The following is a 22,552-nucleotide window of genomic DNA, read 5'->3' on the forward strand; positions in this document are numbered from 1 at the left end:
GTAGAAGCAGGCCATTCAACCTATTGAGTCCATACCAACTCTCTGAACAGCCTCCCATCTTATTCCTGTAACCCTGCAATTCCCAGGGCTAATCCACCCAACCTACACATCCCTAGACACTATGGCCAGTCCACTTAACCCACACAACTTTGTGCGAGAAAACAGGAGAACCGACACAGGAAGAATATGCAAACTCCACACAGGCAGTCACCTGAGGGCAGAATTGAACCTGGGCCCCTGGCTCTGTGAGACAGCAATACCAACCTCTGAGCCAGTGTGTCACTCTGTTATATAGACTCATTTCACTGCCAGGTTTCCCCAAGTCTCAAGGAACCTGTCCAGCAATTGGAACCCATCCCCCAAGTGCACAGTGGGTGTGGACATTCAGACTTAATCATATTCAGCATCACCAAGTCAGGACACATGCCATCTGCACACCTCATTAGTGTTACATAGGAGCAGGCACGTGTGCAGTAGGTTGGTACAGGTCAGCATTTCTTGCTTCATTTTGTTTTTAATGCAAAATACTGCAAAATCACCTGTAGCACTTTTCATCTATTATCCTCCACCACTAAATCACCCATGTTTCCACTTAATCAAATTACACAGAACACCAGGTAAGGGCAATGCAGACCTTTCAACATTTTTTAACCTCCTCCTCGACACTGTCACCACTATTGTTGGGAGGTAAATGACAACTCCAAATGAATCAATTCAATGGAGTGGATAGAGCAGATAAATAAAAAGGTTTGGCTCCAACACCAATCAAAATGGGAAGATGCTGAATGGAAATAAAGAGCAAAGAGACAGACCTACAGTCAGAGTCTAATGATTTCTCTCACTGGTTGCCAGAAAGTAGGGCCACTTCCATGATATGAGACCAGATATATCAAAAGGGCAGAAAAAGAACAAAACATATCCAGAAAAGTCAAAAGAGTATCTGGGACTGGAGGGTTTGAGTTGTAAGGAAAGGCTGGATAGACTGCGACATTTTTTCCTGGAGGGTAGAAGGTTGAGAGATGACCTTATAGAGGTTTATAACATCATGACAGACATAGATAAAGTGAACAGCCAAGGTCTTTTTCCCATGGTAGGGGAGTCCAAAACTAGAGGGCATGGGTTTAAGATGAGAGGGGAAAGTCTTTAAAGGGACCTGAGGGGCAGCTTTTTCACACAGAGGCTGGTGCATACATGGAATGGATTGCCAGAGGAAGTGTTAGAAGAGAGTACAATTATAGCACTTAGATGACGTTTGGACAAGTACATGAATAGGAAAGCTTTAGAGGGATATGGGCCAAAAGCAGGCAAAAGGGATTAGTTTAGTATGAAAAATCTGGTTGGCATGAATGAGTTGGACCAAAGCTGTTTCTGGACTGTATTACTCTATGACTATGACATATTTGGCTGCTCTGATCTTCCATATGCTGTTTTGTTTCAGCCACCATGAGGCACATCAAGAATAAACAAGTTTTTTGGGAGAGCATCCAACGTTTCACAGACACTGCTTGACCCCTGGCAGTCTGACAAGACTGGCCTTTGGGCTGCTATTGTGCTCTGGGTTTAACCTGTCCTAAAGCATTGTGCTGAGGTTATTTAAACCATAAGGGTGGATGGGCCACAGCAGAGCAAAGCTGGCCACAATAACTGTGAATTAGAGCAATGTCTCATCATTCCAATAAAGGAGATATAGGGTCCTTCAATGATCTGAAGAAAAGATGTCACAACGTTAAGCAACTTTTCAGAAGCAATTGCCCTTCCTTCTTAATATATCCAGGTCTTCCTTAAAGCCTAGTGTGGAAGTCATGCCTGCTCTTGGCTGGCAGGGATGCTAGAAGACCCTCAACAGTGAATACCAGGCAGTATTTCTGAACTATCACAGCAATGGCACCAAGGCCAGCAGAGACCTCAACATGATGAATGTAATAGCTGTTTCCTTACTACAATGAACCAGTCTCCCTGAACAGTAAAGTTTGGATTTCTCTTGTAACTCTGAATGACAGAAGATTTGATTCCTTTCCCTGCATATTCAATGAAGACCTGCGGCCGGTCCACAGTCAGCAGCTGCACCCGTTTGAGCTCGCGGAGACCCCAAAAAAACACCTGCAAAAAACAAAATTACTATTCAGAATGGACAGAAATTGACTTTGACATCTAACATTTGATGGGAATGAAGCACATTCACTTGTCGAAGGAGCAGCCCTCCGAAAACTTATGATTTCAAGCAAACCTTTTGGTCTATAACCTGGCGTTATGTGACTTCTGACTTTGTCCATCTCAGTCCAACACTGGCACCCACACATGTTTTACAATTGAGGTGGTGTTACATTGTATATGTTGATATGAAGACTGTGGCTGTGTTTCACAGCGCTAAGGGAGCAGTGTGGGTTTTCAGAGTTTTGTACTCAATATTTATTCCTTAACTGCACTATCTGAGAGATTATCTGAGCATATATCTCATTGTGGGGCCTTATGGAGGAATGGAGATTACACTTCCAAAGTCACTCACTGCTGTGCAGCACCTCTGGATACCTTGAGAACATAAATGCCTCTATTTAAGTATGAGTTCTGTTTTTCAAGCACCATGATCCCTTTTATCATGCATCTTACCAGCCTTCACGTCTTCCATCTTCCTCTTTGTCCTATCTTTCACCTTTCCACTTGCTTAAAATGTACTCAATCTCCCAGGTCTGGTGGTATGTTAATACACTGAAATGTTCTGGGTTTGATTTTACACTCCAGCAGGGTGGCTTTGATGGTGGGGTGAGTTACATAAAATCTAGTGGGCACTATGCCCACCACAATCTTCCTGTCCTTTCTCTCTCCAACATCCCATACTTGAGATGGAGGAGTCTTCATGTGAGCTGCTCGTTTATGGGCTGATTGAGGCCCTTAGAGGTTTGACCAGCAGGGGTAGGCCTGTGCCATGCAGGAGGCCCAGGTTTATCCAACTAGCCTGTAATTTCCTGATTTCTGTCTCTCTCTCTCATTTTGAATAAAGGAGCTACATTGTTATTTTCCAATCTAATGGGACATTGCCCCAAGTCAAGAGAGCTTTGGAAAGTGCATCAATTATGTCAGTAGCCACTCCTTTTAAAACCCTAGCATGATGTCCATCAGGACCTGTGCACTTGTCAGCCTACTGCTCCAAACATTTACTCAGTACCACCCTCTGGTGATTGTGATTTTCCTGAGTTCCACCCTCCTTTCCATTTCCGGATTTGAAACTGCTTCTGGGATGTTACTATATCTTCCATAATAAAGACTGATGCAAGCTACCTGTTCAATCCATCAGCCATTCCTTTATTTTCCATTATTAATGCTCCAGAGTCACTTTCTATAGAACTTTTTATTTCTTTTCATTTTTACATATTTATAGAAACTCTGACTATCTGTTTTGATATTTTTTGCTAGCTTTTTCTAAGACTCTAAATTTTCCTTCCTTATAAATTTTTTTATCATTCTTTAATTTTCCTTCTGTCCAATCTTCTGACCTGTCACCTATCATTGCACAATTACTTGTTTTGTCTTTAAATTTGATATCATCTTTAACCATAGTTGTTTGGTCCAGTCTTTGGAATTTTCCTTACTCAATGGCAATTGTTTTAGGTTTAGAGGTGATTCCCCCCACACCACAACCTCAAGCCCCAACAAGGTAATTCTCCCCACCTAGGTCCCATGCAGCCCCACTCAATCCTGTGTGCTAACACAGCCCCAACAAGACCCCCAACATACTGTGGTGTCAGGATTCCTTTGTTGGGAGTGGGCACAGTACCAGCAGTGACCACTGCTGGCACTATTGGGACAAACAAGCTGCTGGTCATCGATTGGCCAACAGCTCTTTAAGATGGGATTTCTTCCCAACACAAATATGGAAGGCCCACCTCAGAATGTTTAATGCTGATCACAGCTGAGGAGGAGGGACCTCCCCACACCAGTGTCTAAATGGGCTGCTGTGAGACTTTGGTGTCCCATTAAATCCAGCCCATTAACTCTAATTCTCCCTCCAAAGAATACTGCCAGGTCCATTGAATGATACCAGCATTTTCTGTTTCTATTTCTCTGCTTCTATATCATGTTATGGGTATATAAGCTTCTGTATGAGTATAGCATTGTGAGTTTGTCAACAAAGGTGTAAAAATTATGCAGATTTAAGGTTGAGGATTATTTATAAGGAAAGCAGTATAGTTAGTTTTTTTGACCTAGCTGCAGTCTCCCTCATATATCCAATGACGAGGAGGTGCCACAGATGGACCCGGGTGGACAAATGTAAAAATCACACAGCACCAGGTTATAGTCCAACAGGTTTATGTGGGAGCACCAGCTTTCGGACCACTGCTCCTTCGTCAGGTGATGAAGAAGCAGCGTTCTGACAACTAATACTTCCAAATAAACCTGTCGGACTATAACCTGGTGTTGTGTGATTTTTAACTTCATATATCTTGTACCTCCACCCTGTAGTTGCTTAGCACAGGACGGATGTTGACTGGCACTGGCAAGATCTGATTTCCATCTGGTTCATCAATAGGTGGAAGATCTTCAACTCCTGAATCCGGAATCTGAAAGTACATAATTTATAAAAAAAGATAAATATCCCACACACTTGCATTACTTATTATTTCTCCCCTATCCTAAGATTGTCCTGTTCACCTAGCTAATACCTTCTTAATGAACCTAATCCTAGTCTATACCTAATCTATGTCTCACAGTCTTCGTTTTTGCATTTAATGTCTGATATGAAATTGTTAAAATTAATCATAATAAAGTGTGTTTAAAATCTTGTTTGAATTTAGCTCAGCTGGAGAAGCCATCCCTTTTCACAAGGAAAGATGACCACATTGGACTTGAAATGTTCACTCTGTCTCTGTCTCCATCTACTCCCTATACTCTGTCTCTGTCACTCCTGATGAGTTTCTTCACCATTTTCTGTTTCAACTCTTTCCAATACTTGATCATTTTGCAGTTTCTTGACTAGTTTCCCAGTTTCTGCATTTTGTGATTTATTTCTGGCTCTGAATTTTAATACTAAAAGGTTTTCTTGGGGTCCTGAGTCTTTCAAAACAGCCTTTTTCATGTTGCAAACTTGAAAGAGTAGAGGCAGTGCATGGAGGAGATAGTGCTGGAGTGCTAATGTCACCAGACTAATCATGTAAAGGTCCAGACTAATGCTGTGGGAACATAGGGTTCAATCTCTTCAATGTAGCTGGTGGAATTTAAGTTCATCTGAATTTAGTATTGAATACTAATCTTAACAATGGTGAACATTAAATATTTACTTTGTTTCTCAGAAGGCAGCAGAGGCAGGATTATTTAATATTTTTAAGACAGAGGTGGACAGATTCTTATAAGACAAGAATAATAGGTTCTTGGTGGAGTATATGGGAATGCAGAACTCAAAACACAAACAAATCAACCACGACCTTATTAAGCGGTGCAGCAGACTTGAGCCAAATAGTCTACTTTTTCTATCTCATATATGCACACATTCTGTGAATTTAAATTTTCAATTCAAATTCTATATTTTGTGCACAATATTGATAAAGATTTGTTTTTAATTGGCTTGGGTAAATTCAAAATTGCCACAAAAGAACCAATCGTGGTATTTTGAGGATAAATTCTTCTCGTGGAACCGCTCAACATCAGCGGTTCAGTTTTTATAAACAGGATTGAGTGCTGAGTTGTTAGAGTCAGATATTCATTTAGCAAACCAGTCTGATACTACAGACTAGATCTTCCTCTGGTTTGCCATCAGACTCAGGTGTCTCCTGAGCTTATATTGGAATCAGGAAAATGAGGCAAACAAGACACCACATCCCAAAATAGTTGACTGAATAATTTTCTAGAAAACTGTGTTAGTCTAACTTGTTTTGCTGACTCAGAATAGCTGTCCTAACCTTCCAGCAGTCACAACAATACAAGCCCATTCTCCACCATGAGGGACAGACTGCTGGTAGTTCTCACTGAAGAGCCAGGCCACCACAATGTAAATGTGCTTTGATGGATGTGAGCACAGTTTTGTTACATTGTCAGTAGCAATTCACTTCCAAACAAACTAACCCTTTAGCTCTTAACTTTCCCCTGTTCTTTCATGAAAGATATTGCACAAGGGCTATTTTAAAATGTGTGTGTTCACGAAGATTAACTTCAATAAGCAATCAAGTATACTCTTTTACCTCTGGAGGCTAAATTCAAACAATATGAATTAAACAAGCCATATAAATAGCAGCTAAGGCCTCCCCAACCCCTCCCCCCGCATATAGCAGTGCTATGTGAATGAATTCCCTCCCCAATACACCCTCCTGACTGTCTTTATAGGCATCCATTTTATTAGCTACTTAGGCTCTTACAAGATCAAACGATCATCAATAATTTATGTTTCAGGAGTTTATTAGGTTGATTTAAACTTGATCCCAAAACATTCTTACCTGCAAAAGTTCAAAGGCTACAAGGAGCTCACCAGCAGGTACACTGCCACAGTACATGGGGTGATATTGAAGTTCAGGGGGCACATAATCTTGTCCAGCCAGCCTCACAACAGGAACAGCCATAGTGCTGCCAATGTACTCTGCTTTACCCTGAAATAAAGGTAGCATGAAAGAAGATCCATCTTTTCAAATTAGCTTGCTAGAACAACACTTTCAGCTAACAGTGTTAGCCTAACAGGATACAAGAGTTGGGATGAAGACTAATTCCCCCATAGATTGATGCTGCTTGAGATTACAGCTTCTTCTTATGTTAACAGAAACTGCTTTATTGCATATTTGAGGACTGTATGCAATGTCGCAGTAATACATCTTAACTCTCTTCAAATCATACAATGCCTCTTTCTCATACAATGTTACTGCAAACATCATCATAACATTCCAGGTGAAGGAGTTAAGTTATTTATATTGTCAGTAGTAGCAAAGGTAGCAAAGTCAGTGAGAACCACAAATGTACAAAGAATGGATAACAAATGAGTCATGTTGGCTGTCAAGGTTAGTAGAGTAGAAGCTACACCTGGGTAAAATACAGACAATTCCTGTATTTTACAGCAAGAAAAGCAGCAGCTAATGTAAGACATTCTGGACAAAGGAGTGTGGGAATTTTAATGTGAATGTTATAATGTTTTCTATCAAGATTCAATTTACCTGCAAATCCATCAGAGTGCGTTTTACTCATCATGGTGATAAAGCAGGCTCTCCCTGCGTATGCATGAAATAAATTATCGTAACCTGATCTTGAATCCTCTTATCAATTTGTCAAGTTGTTCAGTAACACAGGCACTAAGCCAATACTTCCTGAACATTTTTCCCCTCAGTGAGCTGTGGGACGGGAAGGAGAATACCCTTGAGCAAGGGGAGGGAATTCATCCATTGCTGCCTCAGAATTTTCAGTCTGAAAATTTCATCTTCCTGTCCCACTTGGGGTCCTGACCCTCACTCAGCAAAGCTCTGGATTAACCCATTCAAACCCTCATACTTCAAAACAAGAATGATAGCAGTGGATAACCAGCTTTTCTGCTGTTCAGTGAAATCATGATTTAAAATCATAATGCGAACTAGATGTTTTATTGGAGCAAATTACTGCTGATGCTAGAATCTGTACTGAAAAGAACAAATGCTGGAGTAGGTCAGATAGCATCCATGGAGAGAGAGCAAGCTAGTGTTTCGAGTCTAGATGACTCTTCATCAGAGCTGAAGTGAAGTGTGGAGGGGACAACATTATGCTACAGTTTGGGGGGGGGGGGGGGGGTTGAGGGTAGTGGATGTGGGATGCTAGTGGAGAAAAGCTGTTGATAGTTCAGATTAAGCGATTGGAATATGAAAATGGCAGAATAATGGTGTGTTGAGAGGTTTTGTTGGTTCATTTCATTAGGTAGATGCATGGCTTACAAACCAACACTTGGATACTTGCAATGTATCATTGATGCTTGCCAGTTGTGGAACTGTGATGTTTGCTTGATCATTATTAAGCATCACAATTAGAAGTCAGTAATAAATAAAGATGGACAGTAGGACAATGAGGTATATTGGAAACCTGGTGATCTGTGTCATGTGGAGAGCATGCACTCACACCAACTGAATTTCAATATTTCAATCACCAATGATGACAAGCACTGACAGGGTGCAGGAGAGACAATGATTCCAGGGATTGGTTACGAGATTAAGTTAGGGAAGTTACAGTTGATCTCGATGGAACAAGGGAGACTTAATAGAAGTGAACACAATTAAGATAGGTTTAGGTGAGATAGATAAAGATAAACTGTTATGACAAGCTGATGGTAAAAGGACCAGGGACTTCAGATTTAAATCTTGGGGTAAGAGAAAAAGGTGAGGTGAGGGTGGTTGTGTGAGGAAGAACATATTTACTGACTGAGGGTCAATGACCTGGAACGCACTGTCTATGAGAGTGGTGGAAGCAGAAGCAATAAAATTGGATTGAGCCAAAGGAACTTGTAGGTATTAAGGAGAAGAACGGGGAATTGGACTGAGTGGATTGTATTAGAGGGTGGACCTAATAGGCCAAATGGTCTCCTCCTCCTCTTTGATGAATCTCTGGGCAATATCCTCCTATTTTTGGAGAAAACAATGTCAGAATGTCTCAGAATGTGAAAGTCTGCCTGATCATGCAGCAATTAGTGGCCAGCAGGGTTTCAATTCATATTAAGAACAAGGGAGTCTCAGTCACAAGGGAGTTCTAACAGCTCCAGAACACAGACGAGGCCATGGCTTCTGCTGATACAATATGCCCTAGACTCCCAAGGTAGAAGATCAATTCCGGATGTTTGGGAGTGAATCTTACTTCTTGGGGATTGCAGAGACAGGGGCTTTTGGCATTTGGAAGCAAAGGCAGACTGTTGACTCTTAGCAGCCATATCCATAGAATGAGGGACACTCAACACCCCTCACCCCCACCCCAAAATGATAACCTACCCTGACCTGTTTACTGGTCAGGTAAGCTGCAACTGTCTCGTCCTGCCTGGAACTGGAATCATATCAGTAGGGTGAGGCCGTTACATGGTTATTAACAATCTATTTGAGGACATTACTTGGCAGTGGGGCAGGAAGGATGGAGTTGAGCCTTCCCACTCAGAATGTAATTTGGCTAGTGACAGGAATGAGCAGGAATCTGTTATGTCACCATTGCACTGAAGTTCTTTACTTGCCTTTGGATCCAGAAGATTCTGCCTTTAGACTCTATTTCGAGTTTTTCATTACCTCAGAATTCCCAAAGCCATTTTCAACCAATTAAATAATTTTGAAAATTAGTCCCTGTTAACTTCAGGAAAGGTAGCAGTCAACATGCAGCCAGCAAGCTCCCACAAACAAACAGTATCAATTGATGTTACTGTTCTGTGGAAAAGAAAGAGGAAGGCAGTGGGACAAATCACACACTATCTGGCACCTCTCAGCAGCTAGAAGGGAACTGGCAGCTTGAATGCACATCATAAAATTATCTAGAATTGAGACGGCATTAGTGTTCAAGAAATAAAGTGAACCAGCAAATAATAAAGATGCAAAGCTAGTAACTTCCTTTGTAAAGAATGTTTTCCCATTAAAGATTAATACTTTATACTCACAACTGTATCTTCATCATAAACCTCAATCACCACAAGTGGGGGAGACTCACTGATTTCCATTGCTTCACCGTATAGAATGATGTTATTGAACAGGAGCATCTGGTTCCATGTTGGAGACAAAGTCTGAGTAATAACCTGTTTAGAACCAAAAACAAAAAGTGTGATTAGGTTTTCATTTTCATCATCTTGATAAATGTTTGGTCTTCAGAATAATTTCCATCCTTTAAATAAATTTTCCTAAGTTACACTTGAAAATGAAAGATCAGAACAAATTTTATTTTTTCAGAGCCATGCAATTTGACCAAGCTTCCTCCTTGCCTCAGGCCAGCCATCAGAGTGCAAACCTTCTCCAGCCTACAGGACATACACCGACTGGTGAAAAAAGACCAATACAAGATGAAATCTCATTTAAGTGATTCATTTGGTCAGACGGAAGAAGAGAGGTGGTTTTTTAAAAAAATTATTCACAGGATAAGGGCATTGTTGTCTAGGCTAGTATTTATTGCCCAGACAGCAGTTAAGAGTCAACCACACTGCTGTGGGTCTGGAGTCACATGCAGTCCAGACCCAGGCAAGGATGGCAGTTTCCTTCTCTAAAGGACATCAGTGAACCAGATGCGTTTTCCCACCAATCAACAATGATCATCAGACTCTTAATTTTTATCAAATTCAAATTCCACCACCTGCTGTGGTCACCAGAACATTACCTGGGTCTCTGGATTAACAGTTCAGGAATAATACCACAAGGCCGTTACCTCTCCAATAAAATAAGCCCTCTTTAAAAGAGGGTTCTGGGTCTGAGAAACTTGGGAAATGTATGAACACAAATATTTAAAGCTGGCAGTTCAAGTTGAGAAGGTGTTAAAAAAAAGTGTATGGCTTTACTAATGGAGGTGTCACGTACAAAAGCAAGGTACGTCCCAGACAATAACAACCCACTTGGGATAATGCTGAAGTAGGGAAAAGGTAATCAATAATCAATATGGATTGAGAAGAGAGAACATTCTGCATGATCAACCTCCTGAATAACTTTAGGAGTGACAACTCAAGGGAACATAGTATCACAATTCAGGGTAAGCCTGAGGAATGGGCAACATAGATAAGAAAGAATAAGCAGCAATTAAAAGAAATGACTGGAGAGGGAAGAAGGATGTTGAGGGAGTTGCCTTTGTACTCATCATTGGGACTACAATTGTTTCTGATTTATATAGATGGTCTAGATTCACAAAATTTGTGCAAATGGTTCTATTTGTAGAGGATACCAAAGTAAGAAGGACAGTGGTATAGGAAAAGTGAGCATAAAAATTGCAGCATAAAGTTGGGCAAAATATGGAAGAAGGTATATTTGGATCAAACAATTGCAGATGAATTTAGGCACAAACACATGAAAGAATCAAAAACAAGGGAAGAAAAGCAAATGATATGCAAACTCAACCTGAGACATCGTGTTGCATTTCAAGCATTTTTTTGAGTTACTCATATTAAAAGCATCAAAAAAGCTAGAGACCATTATAAAACATTTAGTTACAGAGCACATGGAAGACAATGACAAAAGAGAAATCAGACTTGACAAATCTACTGGAGTTATTTGAAGATGTAACTAATACAGTTGATCATGGAGCCAGTGGGTGAAGTTTACTTGGAGTTTAAGAAGTCTTTAACAAAGGTCTGCATAGGACATTAGCAAGAAAAATTAAAGTGCATGGGCTTGGGAGTAATGTACTGGCACAGTTGGCAGACAGGAAATAAAGAATTAGAATAAAGATGCCTTTGACCAAGCGATGGGCTGTGACTCAGGGGGTTCTGCAAAGACCAGTGCTTGGAACCTAGTTAGTCACAATATATGTTAATGATTGAGATGAGGGAATTAAATGTCATATCTCCAAGTTAGTAGATGATACATAGCTGGGTGGGAAGGTGAACTGTGTGGAGAATGCAAAGATTTTCAGTATAGTTCGGACAAGTTGAGTGGGCAAATGCATTGCAAATGCAACATAAATGTGATGCAAAATAAAACAAAGAGGCAGATTATTATCTGAATAGTGACAATTTGGGAAAGGGTGAGTTGCAGTGTGATTAAGGTCGGCTTGTACATCAGTCACTGAAGGTAAGCATAAAGGTACAGTAGGCAGTGAAAAAGAGAAATGATATATTGACCTTCACAGTGAGAGGTTTTGAGTACAAGAGGAGGGATGAATTGTCACAATTGTACAGGGTCTTGGTGAGACCACATAAGAATATTATTTGCAGCTTTGGTCTCCTTATCTGAGGAACGATGTTCTGGCTATGTAGAGAGTACAAAAAGTGTTTGATAGACTGACTCTTGGAATGCGGGACTGGCATGTGAAGACAAACTGCATTGATTAGGACTGTACTCATTGGAATTTTGATGAATTGAGGTGCGGGGGGAGTTTCATAATCTTTCTATAAAATTATAACAGGACAGGATAGGACAGGATAAATGCAGGAACGATGTTCCCAATGACAGGGAGTCCAGAAACAGGGGTCACAGTCTAATGATATGGGATAGGCAAGTTAGGACTGAGATGAAAAGAATGTAGCCTCACTATGGAATTTTCTGGCACAGATGCAGCTGAGACCAAATCATTGAAGATCTTCAGGGAGTTACATGTAGTTCTTAGGGCTAAATAGGTGAAAGAGTTTGGGGAGAAAGTGGGAACAGTGTGCTGAATTGGGTGATTAGCCATGATCACTTTAAATTGCACAGCAGGCTCAAAGGATTGAATGGTCTGCTCTTGCTCCAAGGTATGAATGGCTTACTCTTGCACCTACTTTTGATCTAATAAGAAAATCCAAAAAACAAAAAAGATTTACAAGGATGTTGCCAGGGTTGGAGGATTTGAGCTATAAGGAGAGGCTGAACAGGCTGGGGCTGTTTTCCCTGGAGCCTCGGAGGCTGAGGGGTGACCTTATAGAGGTTTACAAAATTATGAGGGGCATGGATAAGGTAAATAGGTAAAGTTTTTTCCCTGAGGTCGGGGAGTCCAGAACTAGAGGGCATAGGCTTAGGGTGAGAGGGGAAAGATATAAAAGAGACCTACGGGGCATCTTTTTCATGCAGAGGGTGGTACATGTATGGAATGAGCTGCCAGAGGAAGAGGTGGAGGCTGGTACAATTGCAACATTTAAGAGGTATTTGGGGGGGGATCCAAGATGGCGGCGATCCAGCAAGACTGAGTCTATAGTGCTCCTCCCAAGACTTGGGTACAGTGGGTCACCCACCCCCTACCACGCTCATCAAATAATTTATAATAGTTGTGTAATTTAATTAGTTGTGTAATATTACATTTAAACAATTTAATCCTAAGTAAAAATGACTAAAGGGAAGGGAGCCCGCCGCTCTCAGCAAGCAGGAACCCCTCCCCCACCCCTCCAGCTGCAGCAGAGGTGTCCACAGCCGTCCCGGGGGACTTACCTACAGTGACAAGCCTTGCAGAAATGATTTCCAAGCTTGACTCGAAGATTGATGCCTTTATTGCAGAATCCAGAAATCGTTGGGACTCGCTCTCGGCCGCGCTGCAGAAGCACGACTGAGAAATCCAAGAAATTGAGCGCCGAGTCGGAGGGGCGGAGTTAAAGGCCGCGACCTCCGAAACTACAGCTCAATCGGCCGTGGATCAGGTCCGGACTCTCGAGCAGCGAGTCCGGACCTTGGAAAATCATATTGACGACCTCGATTATCGAGGTCGTCGAAAAAATATTCGTTTGCTGGGCCTTCCCGAACGGGAAGAGGAAGGCCAGCTTACAGCATTCCTGGAGCAGTGGCTGCCACAGCTTTTAAATCTGCAAGCTGGATCAGGCCAGGTAAGGGTGGAATGGGCCTACCGGGTAGCAATACGCGGGCCCGGCTCGAACCAGCGCCCACGCCCGGTCCTGTTCCGGCTGCAGAGCTATAGGGAGAGGCAGATACTCCTAGAAGCCTCTAGAAATCTCGGAAAAGACCCTCAAGCTATGATCTATAAAGGATCCAAGATCATGCTATTTCAGAACTTTTCCCCGGCTCTGGTTCGAAAGAGGAAGGCATTCGATGAAGCGAAGAAGCGTTTAAGGGACTTAAATATTCAGTACTCCTTATGCTACCCAGCGACGTTACGCTTTAACCATGAAGGATCCGTATATAACTTTGGATCACCAGAAAAGGCTAAGGAATTCTTGGACTCTCTTAGATAAACTGTAAGACTTAATGGATGTTGGTTTGCCTTTCCCCCGCTTTGGTTTATATCCCCCCCTTTTTTTTTCTCTTACCTTACTGTTTAATATTATCATGGGGGGTGAGGAGAGGGATTTGATTTTCTCCCCCCCCTTGGGGTTGTTTCCTGTTATTATTTTAAGTATATATGAGGGATGTATGTATATGTGTGTGTATATATATATAAAAGCTGGGGGGTTTGGTTAATGTTGGTGGGGGGAGGTGGTTACCTTATTCAATTTTACCTCTGTCTCTAGGAGCTGGGTTGTTTTCCCCTTGTTATTTTGTATTATTATATTTAATTATTATTTATTGAGGTGGTAATTTTATAGTTATATATTTATATATGGTATTAACATTACCAAATATATCCAGGTGTTGGTATGGGTGGGGGTAGGGTGCTCACTGTTAACTCTAGCTTTGTATTATATTTGAATTCTCCTCATTTTATTGAGGAGTGCCTGGGTCAAGGGTGGGGCACTGGTTGGGAGAGGATATGATGGACTTTTGGAGAGGAAGTGACACCCCTTGGGAACAAGGGGGAAAATCTCCACTTAGATACGTTTTATTTTTTTTTATTTAGAAATAGTTTTTAATTGTATTGTTGTGGGTATATTAAAGAGGTTTTATTTTTGTAAATTTTATATGTTCTACGCTCGGGATGTTCTGGATAGGGTTCCCCCTCCCGAGGGGTCTCGGATTGGCCCAGAGGATTATGGTTGATCAGTCGGTTAAGTGGTGCACCTGGAATGTCAAGGGGAGTAATTCGCCAGTCAAAAGGAAGAAAATATTATCAAATCTTAAGAAGGAAAGAGTTGATAAAGCTCTCCTACAGGAGACACACCTGTCAGATAAAGAACACTTGAAATTACGACAGGGCGGATTTGATCAGGCCTTTTTTTCTTCTTTTAACTCAAAAAGCAGGGAAGTTGTTATTCTTGTTCGGAAGAATTTCCCTTTCAAAATCCTAAAGCAGATAAAAGACGAATCTGGATGATATATCTTGATTAAAGCCCTCATAAATGGAGACGAATATGGGATTTTAAATTTGTACTGCCCCCGGCACACCCCTTTAAATTTATAACGGAAGCCTTTTCAAAATTGATAGCTTTTGATGCCCGTCATATAATTATAGGGGGAGACTTTAATTGTATTATGGATCCGGAAATAGATAGGATTCCCAAGAGTACTGCAGGAGTATCTCCCAGATCTAGACAATTGATGGATCTGAACAAAGAATTAGGATTAGTAGATGTATGGAGATGTCTTCATCCACAGCGCAGAGATTTTTCTTTCTACTCTAATCCACATAAATGTCATACCAGAATTGATATTTTTTTTGCCCCCTCGATTTTTTTAAATTCCATATCATCCTGTAAAATAGGTAGGAGAGCAATTTCCGACCATGCTGCTGTACATATGGAAACTAAGGCGAGGAACAATGGGACATCCCCTCGGCATTGGCGTATGGACCCCTTCCTAATGAAAGACAGTAAATTTGTAAAGTACTTCTCTCAAGAATTTAAAACTATTTTAGAAATTAATTCAGGTACAGCTAGCAACCCATCAATGATGTGGGAGACCATCAAAGCTTACACGCGAGGTTTGATCATCTCCTACTCAGCGACCCAGAAGAAATTGAAGGGAGAACAACAGCGTCTGCTTGAAGCTCGCTTAAAAGCAGCTGAAACAGCATACACTGATAGACCTTCTATTATTAAATTGCAATGGATTACAGCTCTTAGGACAGCTCTAAACACTACGCTTACTCAAACGGCTAAGAAGGAAATATTATTTGCAAAACAAAGGTTATATGAATATGGCGACAAACCGGGTAGATACTTAGCATTTCTTGCAAAGAAAAAAAAGGCCCCTCAGACTATTACATCTATCAAGGAAAGTACGGGTATTTTGACTCATGATCATAAAAAGATTAATGCGATCTTTAGAGAATTTTATTCTGAGTTATATAAATCACAGGATTGTGAAGATAGGACGAGGAGGATGCAGTCATTTTAAAAAAAATTGACTTTTCCAGGCCTAACTCCAGAACAAGTATCGGTCCTAAATGCTCCTCTTATACTCCAAGAAATACTTGATGCAATTAGGCAACTTCAGAATGGTAAGGCACCGGGCCAAGATGGTTTTCAAGCTGAATTCTATAAAGAATTTACAGAAATATTGGCTGGTCCACTTATGGACATGTATAACTATGCATATAGTCAGGGCTGTCTCCCGCCTTCGCTAAAAGAGGCAAATATCTTTCTTATCCTTAAAAAAGGAAAGGACCCAGAAGATTGTACATCATACAGACCAATATCCTTGCTAAATTTTAAAATCCTTTCTAAAACGTTAGCACTGAGACTAGAAAGGATACTGCCACATATTATAAAGGAGGATCAGACGGGGTTTATTAAGGGCTGTAGATCATCCAATAATATTAGAAGGGCTCTGAATATGATTCAAGCCTGTCATCAGGGAAAGATACCAGGAGTAGTGGTTTCATTAGTCGCGGAAAAGGCATTTGATAGGGTCGAATGGTCATATTTGTTTTACACATTGGAAAGGTTTGGCGTTGGACAGGTGTTTACCAAATGGGTCTCAACATTGTATAGTGATCCCAAAGCAGTTGTGGTTACCAATGGATTAGGTTCGGATAGCTTCAGTGTGGGTAGGGGCTGCCGTCATGGATGTCCCCTCTCGCCATAGTTATTTACGCTAATAATTGAACCATTAGCAGAAGCTATACGAGCTGATCCTAATATAGTGGCCCCAAGGATTGGTACAGGTAAACATAAAATTACCCTTTATGCAGATGATGTTCTTCTATTCCTCAGTAACCCTCTGATGTCCATACCTCGCCTAATCCAAGTTATCAATACATTTAGTGCATTCTCAGGCTATAAAATTAATTTATCAAAATCGGAGGCTATGCCAATGGGTGGCCTTGCTATGATACCCCGCTTAGCGGACGGATTCCTTTTTCCCTTTCATTGGTCCCTGGAGGGCTTCTTATACTTAGGCATTTTTATTACTCCAGTATTTGGTCAGTTGTATAAGGCTAATTTTGTGTATTTACTGGAAAGGATGAGGCAGGACCTCCAGAGATGGGGAGACCTACCAATTTCCTGGTTGGGTAGAATAGCATTAATCAAAATGAATGTCCTGCCCCGTCTCCTATATCCTATGAGAATGCTTCCGGTGATGCTGCTGAGGATGGCTTTATGTAAATTATATGGCTGGCTGGGTTCCTTTATCTGGAATCATAGGCGGCCCCTCATTAAGCTGAAGAAGCTACAATTTCCACAGGCAAGGGGTGGATTGGACTTCCCAGACTTTAGGAAATATCAGTTAAGTTCCCTATTAAGTTACATAGCTGATTGGGTCTTGTCTGATCCACAATCAATCTGGTTGGACATCGAGGCCTCTCAAGTAAAATACCCACTTATTAACCTTTTATTCTCAGACAAGAGGAAAATCATTACAGATCACGGTAAAAACCCTATAATACTCATGTTTCTCATGTTTAGGGGATCTATTTAAAGATGGGGTCCTGATGTCTTTTGAACAGCTGCGTCAGAAATTCAGATTACCTAATGGAGACCTCTTTCGATACTTCCAAATTCGAGAAGAGGACTACGTTATTAGATAGTCTTTATAAATCAGATAGAGAATGTAGTGTCCTACGACCAGTGGGAGTATCTTCCGTCAGTACTATTTATCATTTACTACATGATGAAGTATCGGGAGATATGGATAATCTGCTTAAAACATGGGATCAGGATTTGGGACTAGAAATCTCTATAGAAACGTGGAATGATATTTGGGAAAATGATTAGATTACATTACATTACATTACAGCGTGGAAACAGGCCCTTCGGCCCAACAAGTCCACATCGACCCGCCGAAGCGCAACCCACCCATGCCCCTACATTTACCCATTACCTAATACTACAGGCAATTTAGCATGGCCAATTCACCTAACCTGCACATCTTTGGACTGTGGGAGGAAACCGGAGCACCCGGAGGAAACCCACGCAGACACGGGGAGAACGTGCAAACTCCACACAGTCAGTCGCCTGAGGCGGGAATTGAACCTGGGTCTCAGGCACTGTGAGGCAGCAGTGCTAACCACTGTGCCACCGTGTCACCCACAAAATGCTAGAAGAATTACTATCTGTAACAGAACCCAGGCTATCCAGCTGAAGATACTTCATAGGGCCCATATAGCACCAGTTCGATTGGCAAAATTTAAGGCAGGAGCATCTCCAATGTGTCCTAAATGCAAAATAGAGGTGGGCACTCTTGTACATTGCTTATGGACCTGTCATAAGATCCGTAGATATTGGACTAAAGTAGCAAGTACCCTGACAGAAATTTTAGGAACGGAAATTAAAGTGGACCCTGTATCACTCCTCTTGGGCTTTTCGAACTTTCCCTCCCTGGACACGTACGGGAAGAGACTATTTTCTATTCTTTCTTTCTGTGCAAGGAAAAATATTTTGGTGAACTGGGCGGCTGAGGGCCCCCTGGACTTTCAAATTGGCACAGATTAATTATGGAATATATTCCCCTTGACTTCCTTACAAATATGGTGCACCGAAAGACCGAATTATTTTATAAAATATGGCAGCCGTTCTTGAATTACATAAATACAAATATTTCGGCTATCCTAACAAGGGCTTTTATTTAATTGAGATTACAAACCTGGCTGGTCCGGGGCCCCTCGGGGGAGGAATCCCGCACGAATACGGGTTTTATTACATCAGATGTTAACACATTCCGAGCATGTAAGAGACTTAAATATACACTCTGGTTAGTTGTAGGTTAGATTAGTAGATAGTTGAGTTTTGTTTGTTTTTTTTTCTTCTTTTTCAGTTTTTTTTGTTTTTTTGTTAAATTTTGGCTATTGTATATTTGAGCTAATTGCATATCAATGTTTATATCTGAGAGTTTTGTTTATTTTTGTAAACTTTTAAAAATGTTAAATTTCTAATAAAAATATCTGTAAAAAAAAATGGTATTTGGATGGGGATATGAATAGGAAGGGTTTGAGGGATATGGGCCGGGTGCTGGCAGGTGGGACTAAATTGGGTTGGGATATCTGGTCGGCATGGACGAGTTGGACTGAAGGATCTATTTCCATGCCATACGTCTCTATGACTCTATGACTGTAAAAGAACACTATCATTTTATTAATAGGAGACTTCTTAAGCACTATTGAAAAATCACAGAAAAGACTTGTCAAAAATGAAATACTGATATCATGAAAAAGTGTATGAATAGTAATAATTAAGTTTCTCAAGACCATATTACAGTGAATAATTTGTGTGCACTTTCTTATACTTACAGTGTTATCACTAATGCTTAGTAGAAAGCTAGCTAATATTTTGCTATTCAACTGTATGAACAGTTGACTGACCCAAAACATTACATATGGCTGCCAACTCAAAAGAATGTTGGAAAACTGAGAGGACTAAATGAAATGCATAATATGATCATCAGAAAGCTTCATTTATGACTAATTGTTGCAGTTCCTCCCATCATGTTAGTGTTTCATTATTTACCTTAGTAGTCTGACAATGTGAAATGAATGTCACTTTAGCAAAAGGATCTGAAAGACCAGTATTATCAGCAGCCAGAAGACCTCTTGCTTGGTACATATGGCACCTTAGCTGAAACGTGTGATGATCTGTTCAATCCAAAAAAGTTCAAAACACAAGATGTTAAAGATGCAGAGACATTGATTAGAAATATAACACTTGGTTCAGTAATAATCCACTGTTAGCAGTACTTATCATCATTGTTCAAAGAAATCAAATCACAGCCTAAACCTAATGTAATCATCTCCTCTTTCGTGTGCAGGAGCTAGAGTCATAAACCTTTTCAAATGCAGACTATGTGAAAGATGCTGTCTGCTAGATTTTCATAAGTAGTTAACATTTTCCAAGCAACTTTAATTTGGAAAATGCGAAGTACTGCACTTTGGCAAAACAAACAAGAGCAATAACATACAATAAAATTAGGACCCTCAGTGGTGTTGTAGAACAGAGAAATCTACAGGTTCAGATACGTAATTCTTTGAAATGTTTGTCACAGGTGGACAGGGTGGTTAAGAATGTTGAGGTTGTACAGGATGTTGATGATACCTTTTCCAGAGTACTGTGTGCAATTCTGGTCATTGTGCTCGAGGAAGGATATTGTTAATCTGGAGAGGGTTCAGAAAAGATTTACCAGGATATTAAGAACAGAAACCAGACAAAATTATGTTTGGCATATTTTTTCGTTGTTATCCTTTCATGGTTGGTAGCAAGGCCAGGATTTGCTGCCCATCCTTAACTTCCCTTGAACAGCATGATGTTTTATGCATGTTCAAAAAAACAATAAGTGTCAATTAAATTGCTGTGAGTCTGGAGTTACATATAGGTCAGACTGGGTAAGAATGTCTTTTTTTAAAAAAAGTCAAAGATATTTGTCACGGTCACCATTACTGAGAGTAGTTCCATACACCAGATTTTACTAACAGAATTTAAATTCCACCAGCCACCGTGATGGGATTTGAACTTATGTTCCTACAACATTAACATGGATCACTACACCTCAGTGAAAATATCAATATGTTGGCATCTCCTCAATGCTTCCATTGTCACCTGTGAATTCATTAAAAAATGGAGGGTTTGATTATAAAAATAGGTTGAATAGGCTGGGGTCTTTCTTTACTGGAGCATAGGAGGTTGTGGGGTGACCTTATAGAGATTTATAAAATCATGAGAGACATAGATAAGGTGACTAGTAAGGGTCTTTTCTCTAGGGTGGGGGACTCAAAGTTAGGGGGTATATTTTTAAAGTGAGAGGAGAAAGTTTTATGAAGGACATGGGGGCAACTCTTTTCCGCAGAGTTTGGTTCATGTGTGGAAGTGGTGGATGCAGGTATAGTTACAACATATAAAATTCATTTAGCTACGTACGTGAATAGGAAAAGCTTGGAGGGATACAGGCCAAAAGCAGGCAAGTGGGAACTAGGTTAGTGTGGGAACATGGTCAGCATGGACTCGTCAGACTGAAGGGTCTGTTTCTATGCTGTAAGACTCTATGACTCTAATATGTTACAGATTGCATTAAATTTGCTTTGGTAACAATTTAAAATACCTTAAAATACATCTACCCACATTTGCTATATAAATAAAGCTCTGTATGTAAAACAAAGACCTCTGGATGCTGGCGATCTGAAACAAACAAAAACAAATTGCTGGGGAAACTCAACAGGTCTGGCAGCATCTTTGGAGATAAAACAGAATTAACCTTTTAAGACCACTGATTCTGCTTTGGAAGTGATAGCAAGATAGAAAAGGTGTATTTACGCTAATGACATGAGTTGGAGGGGAGAAAGAAAGTATGGATAGGTGCAGACAGAGCCTGAACAGAGAGAAAAGGTGGATAAAGGGATTGTTGTTGGTAACCAGGGAAAAGATGCTAGATACATGATAACTGGGGCTATGAGTGGGAGAAAATGGTTTAGCTATGCTGAAAAAGCTCATGACATGGGATGGGTAAAAGACATGGAAGAAAAGACATGCTCAATGCAGCCTTCAGGACTCAACATTAAATTCCACAATGTTAGAGTCTAAAACCTCCTTCATTGTCTTTTGATGTCAACGGGAATAACTGGCTGCACTCTAGTTGTGGAAAAATCTCACCATTAATACAGAAAAGATTAAATACAGAATTAGTTATGAATTGGAATTAAGATCCGTCACACCTACCTTTATAAATAATACTGAGGGGTGGGGAAATCCCATACGCAGTGTTACTTTTTGATGGCATTTCTGGATCAAATTCATTGGGCAGATTTTCCAGAATAGCATCCATGTGTCTGGTTGGACCTAACCATAGGTTAATATCCACTTTTGCTTGCACAGGCCATCCTATAACACGATTTCCTGGCAACTGAAAAGATATTCATGTCAAAAAATGACATTGCAAGAAGCACAAATAACAGCCATTCAACAACTTCTAATCAAAATAGAACATTCACTGAACTGAATAACTTCAGCGTTGAGTGGGGGAAGTAGGTACAAAATAGCATTGATATACTTAGGGTTTATGTTTGAATTCAGTTTCAGATTAAACAAAGAAGTTTCCTTTTCCACTGCAAACTTATTGATTCCTGCAGTTACCTTGACTATGCATTCCCACACCCTGCTTCCCGTAAAGACTCCATTGCATTCTCACAGTTCCTGTATCTCTGTCACATCTGTTCTGATGATTCCAACTTCAACAGGGGGGCCTCCGAAATGTCTACCTTCTTTCTCAACTGACGAATTCCCTGCACCATGGTTGACATGGCCCTCAGCTGGGTCCAACCCAGCTTCTACAGTTTGCCCTCACCCCGTCTCTTCCCTCCCACAACAGCAATAGGGTCCCCCCTTGTCCTCACTTACCATCCCATCAGCATCCACATCCAGAGGATCATTAGCGGCCATTTCTGTTACCTCCTGCAGGATGCCACCACCAGACACATATTCACCTCCCTTACCTCGTCAGCCTTCCACAAGGACCATTTCCTCAAGGACTCCCTAATCCACTCCTCTTTCATTCCGTACACACATCCACACAACACCTTTGACAATATGTATAGGTGGGCGAAGTTCAAGAGGGCGATGCCAATTTGGAGGGTTGGATCTGGGATAAGGTGGGGGGAGAGGAAATAAGGAAACTGGTGAAATCGACATTGATGCCATGTGGTTGGAGGTTCCCAAGGCGGAAAATGGGGCATTCTTCCT

The 22,552-nt window shown here is 40.9% G+C and overlaps 1 protein-coding gene across 1 annotated transcript in view; it reads right to left on the reverse strand.

The window, feature by feature from the left end:
• Positions 1-22,552, reverse strand: part of fer1l6 (fer-1 like family member 6) — a 152,471-nt gene that overhangs the window by 59,395 nt on the left and 70,524 nt on the right. Inside the window, exons 19-24 of the mRNA XM_043688527.2 lie at positions 21,533-21,716; positions 19,337-19,461; positions 9,560-9,694; positions 6,423-6,572; positions 4,446-4,556; positions 1,939-2,100 (exon numbers count right to left, since the gene is read on the reverse strand). Of these exons, the coding sequence (XP_043544462.2) occupies positions 1,939-2,100; positions 4,446-4,556; positions 6,423-6,572; positions 9,560-9,694; positions 19,337-19,461; positions 21,533-21,716 (867 nt within the window). The remainder of the gene's footprint in view (positions 1-1,938; positions 2,101-4,445; positions 4,557-6,422; positions 6,573-9,559; positions 9,695-19,336; positions 19,462-21,532; positions 21,717-22,552) is intronic.

The sequence above is a fragment of the Chiloscyllium plagiosum genome, unplaced genomic scaffold (genome assembly GCF_037043375.1).
Source record: "Chiloscyllium plagiosum isolate Xiang-an unplaced genomic scaffold, Cpla_swu_hap1 HiC_scaffold_4, whole genome shotgun sequence".
NCBI lineage: Eukaryota > Metazoa > Chordata > Chondrichthyes > Orectolobiformes > Hemiscylliidae > Chiloscyllium > Chiloscyllium plagiosum.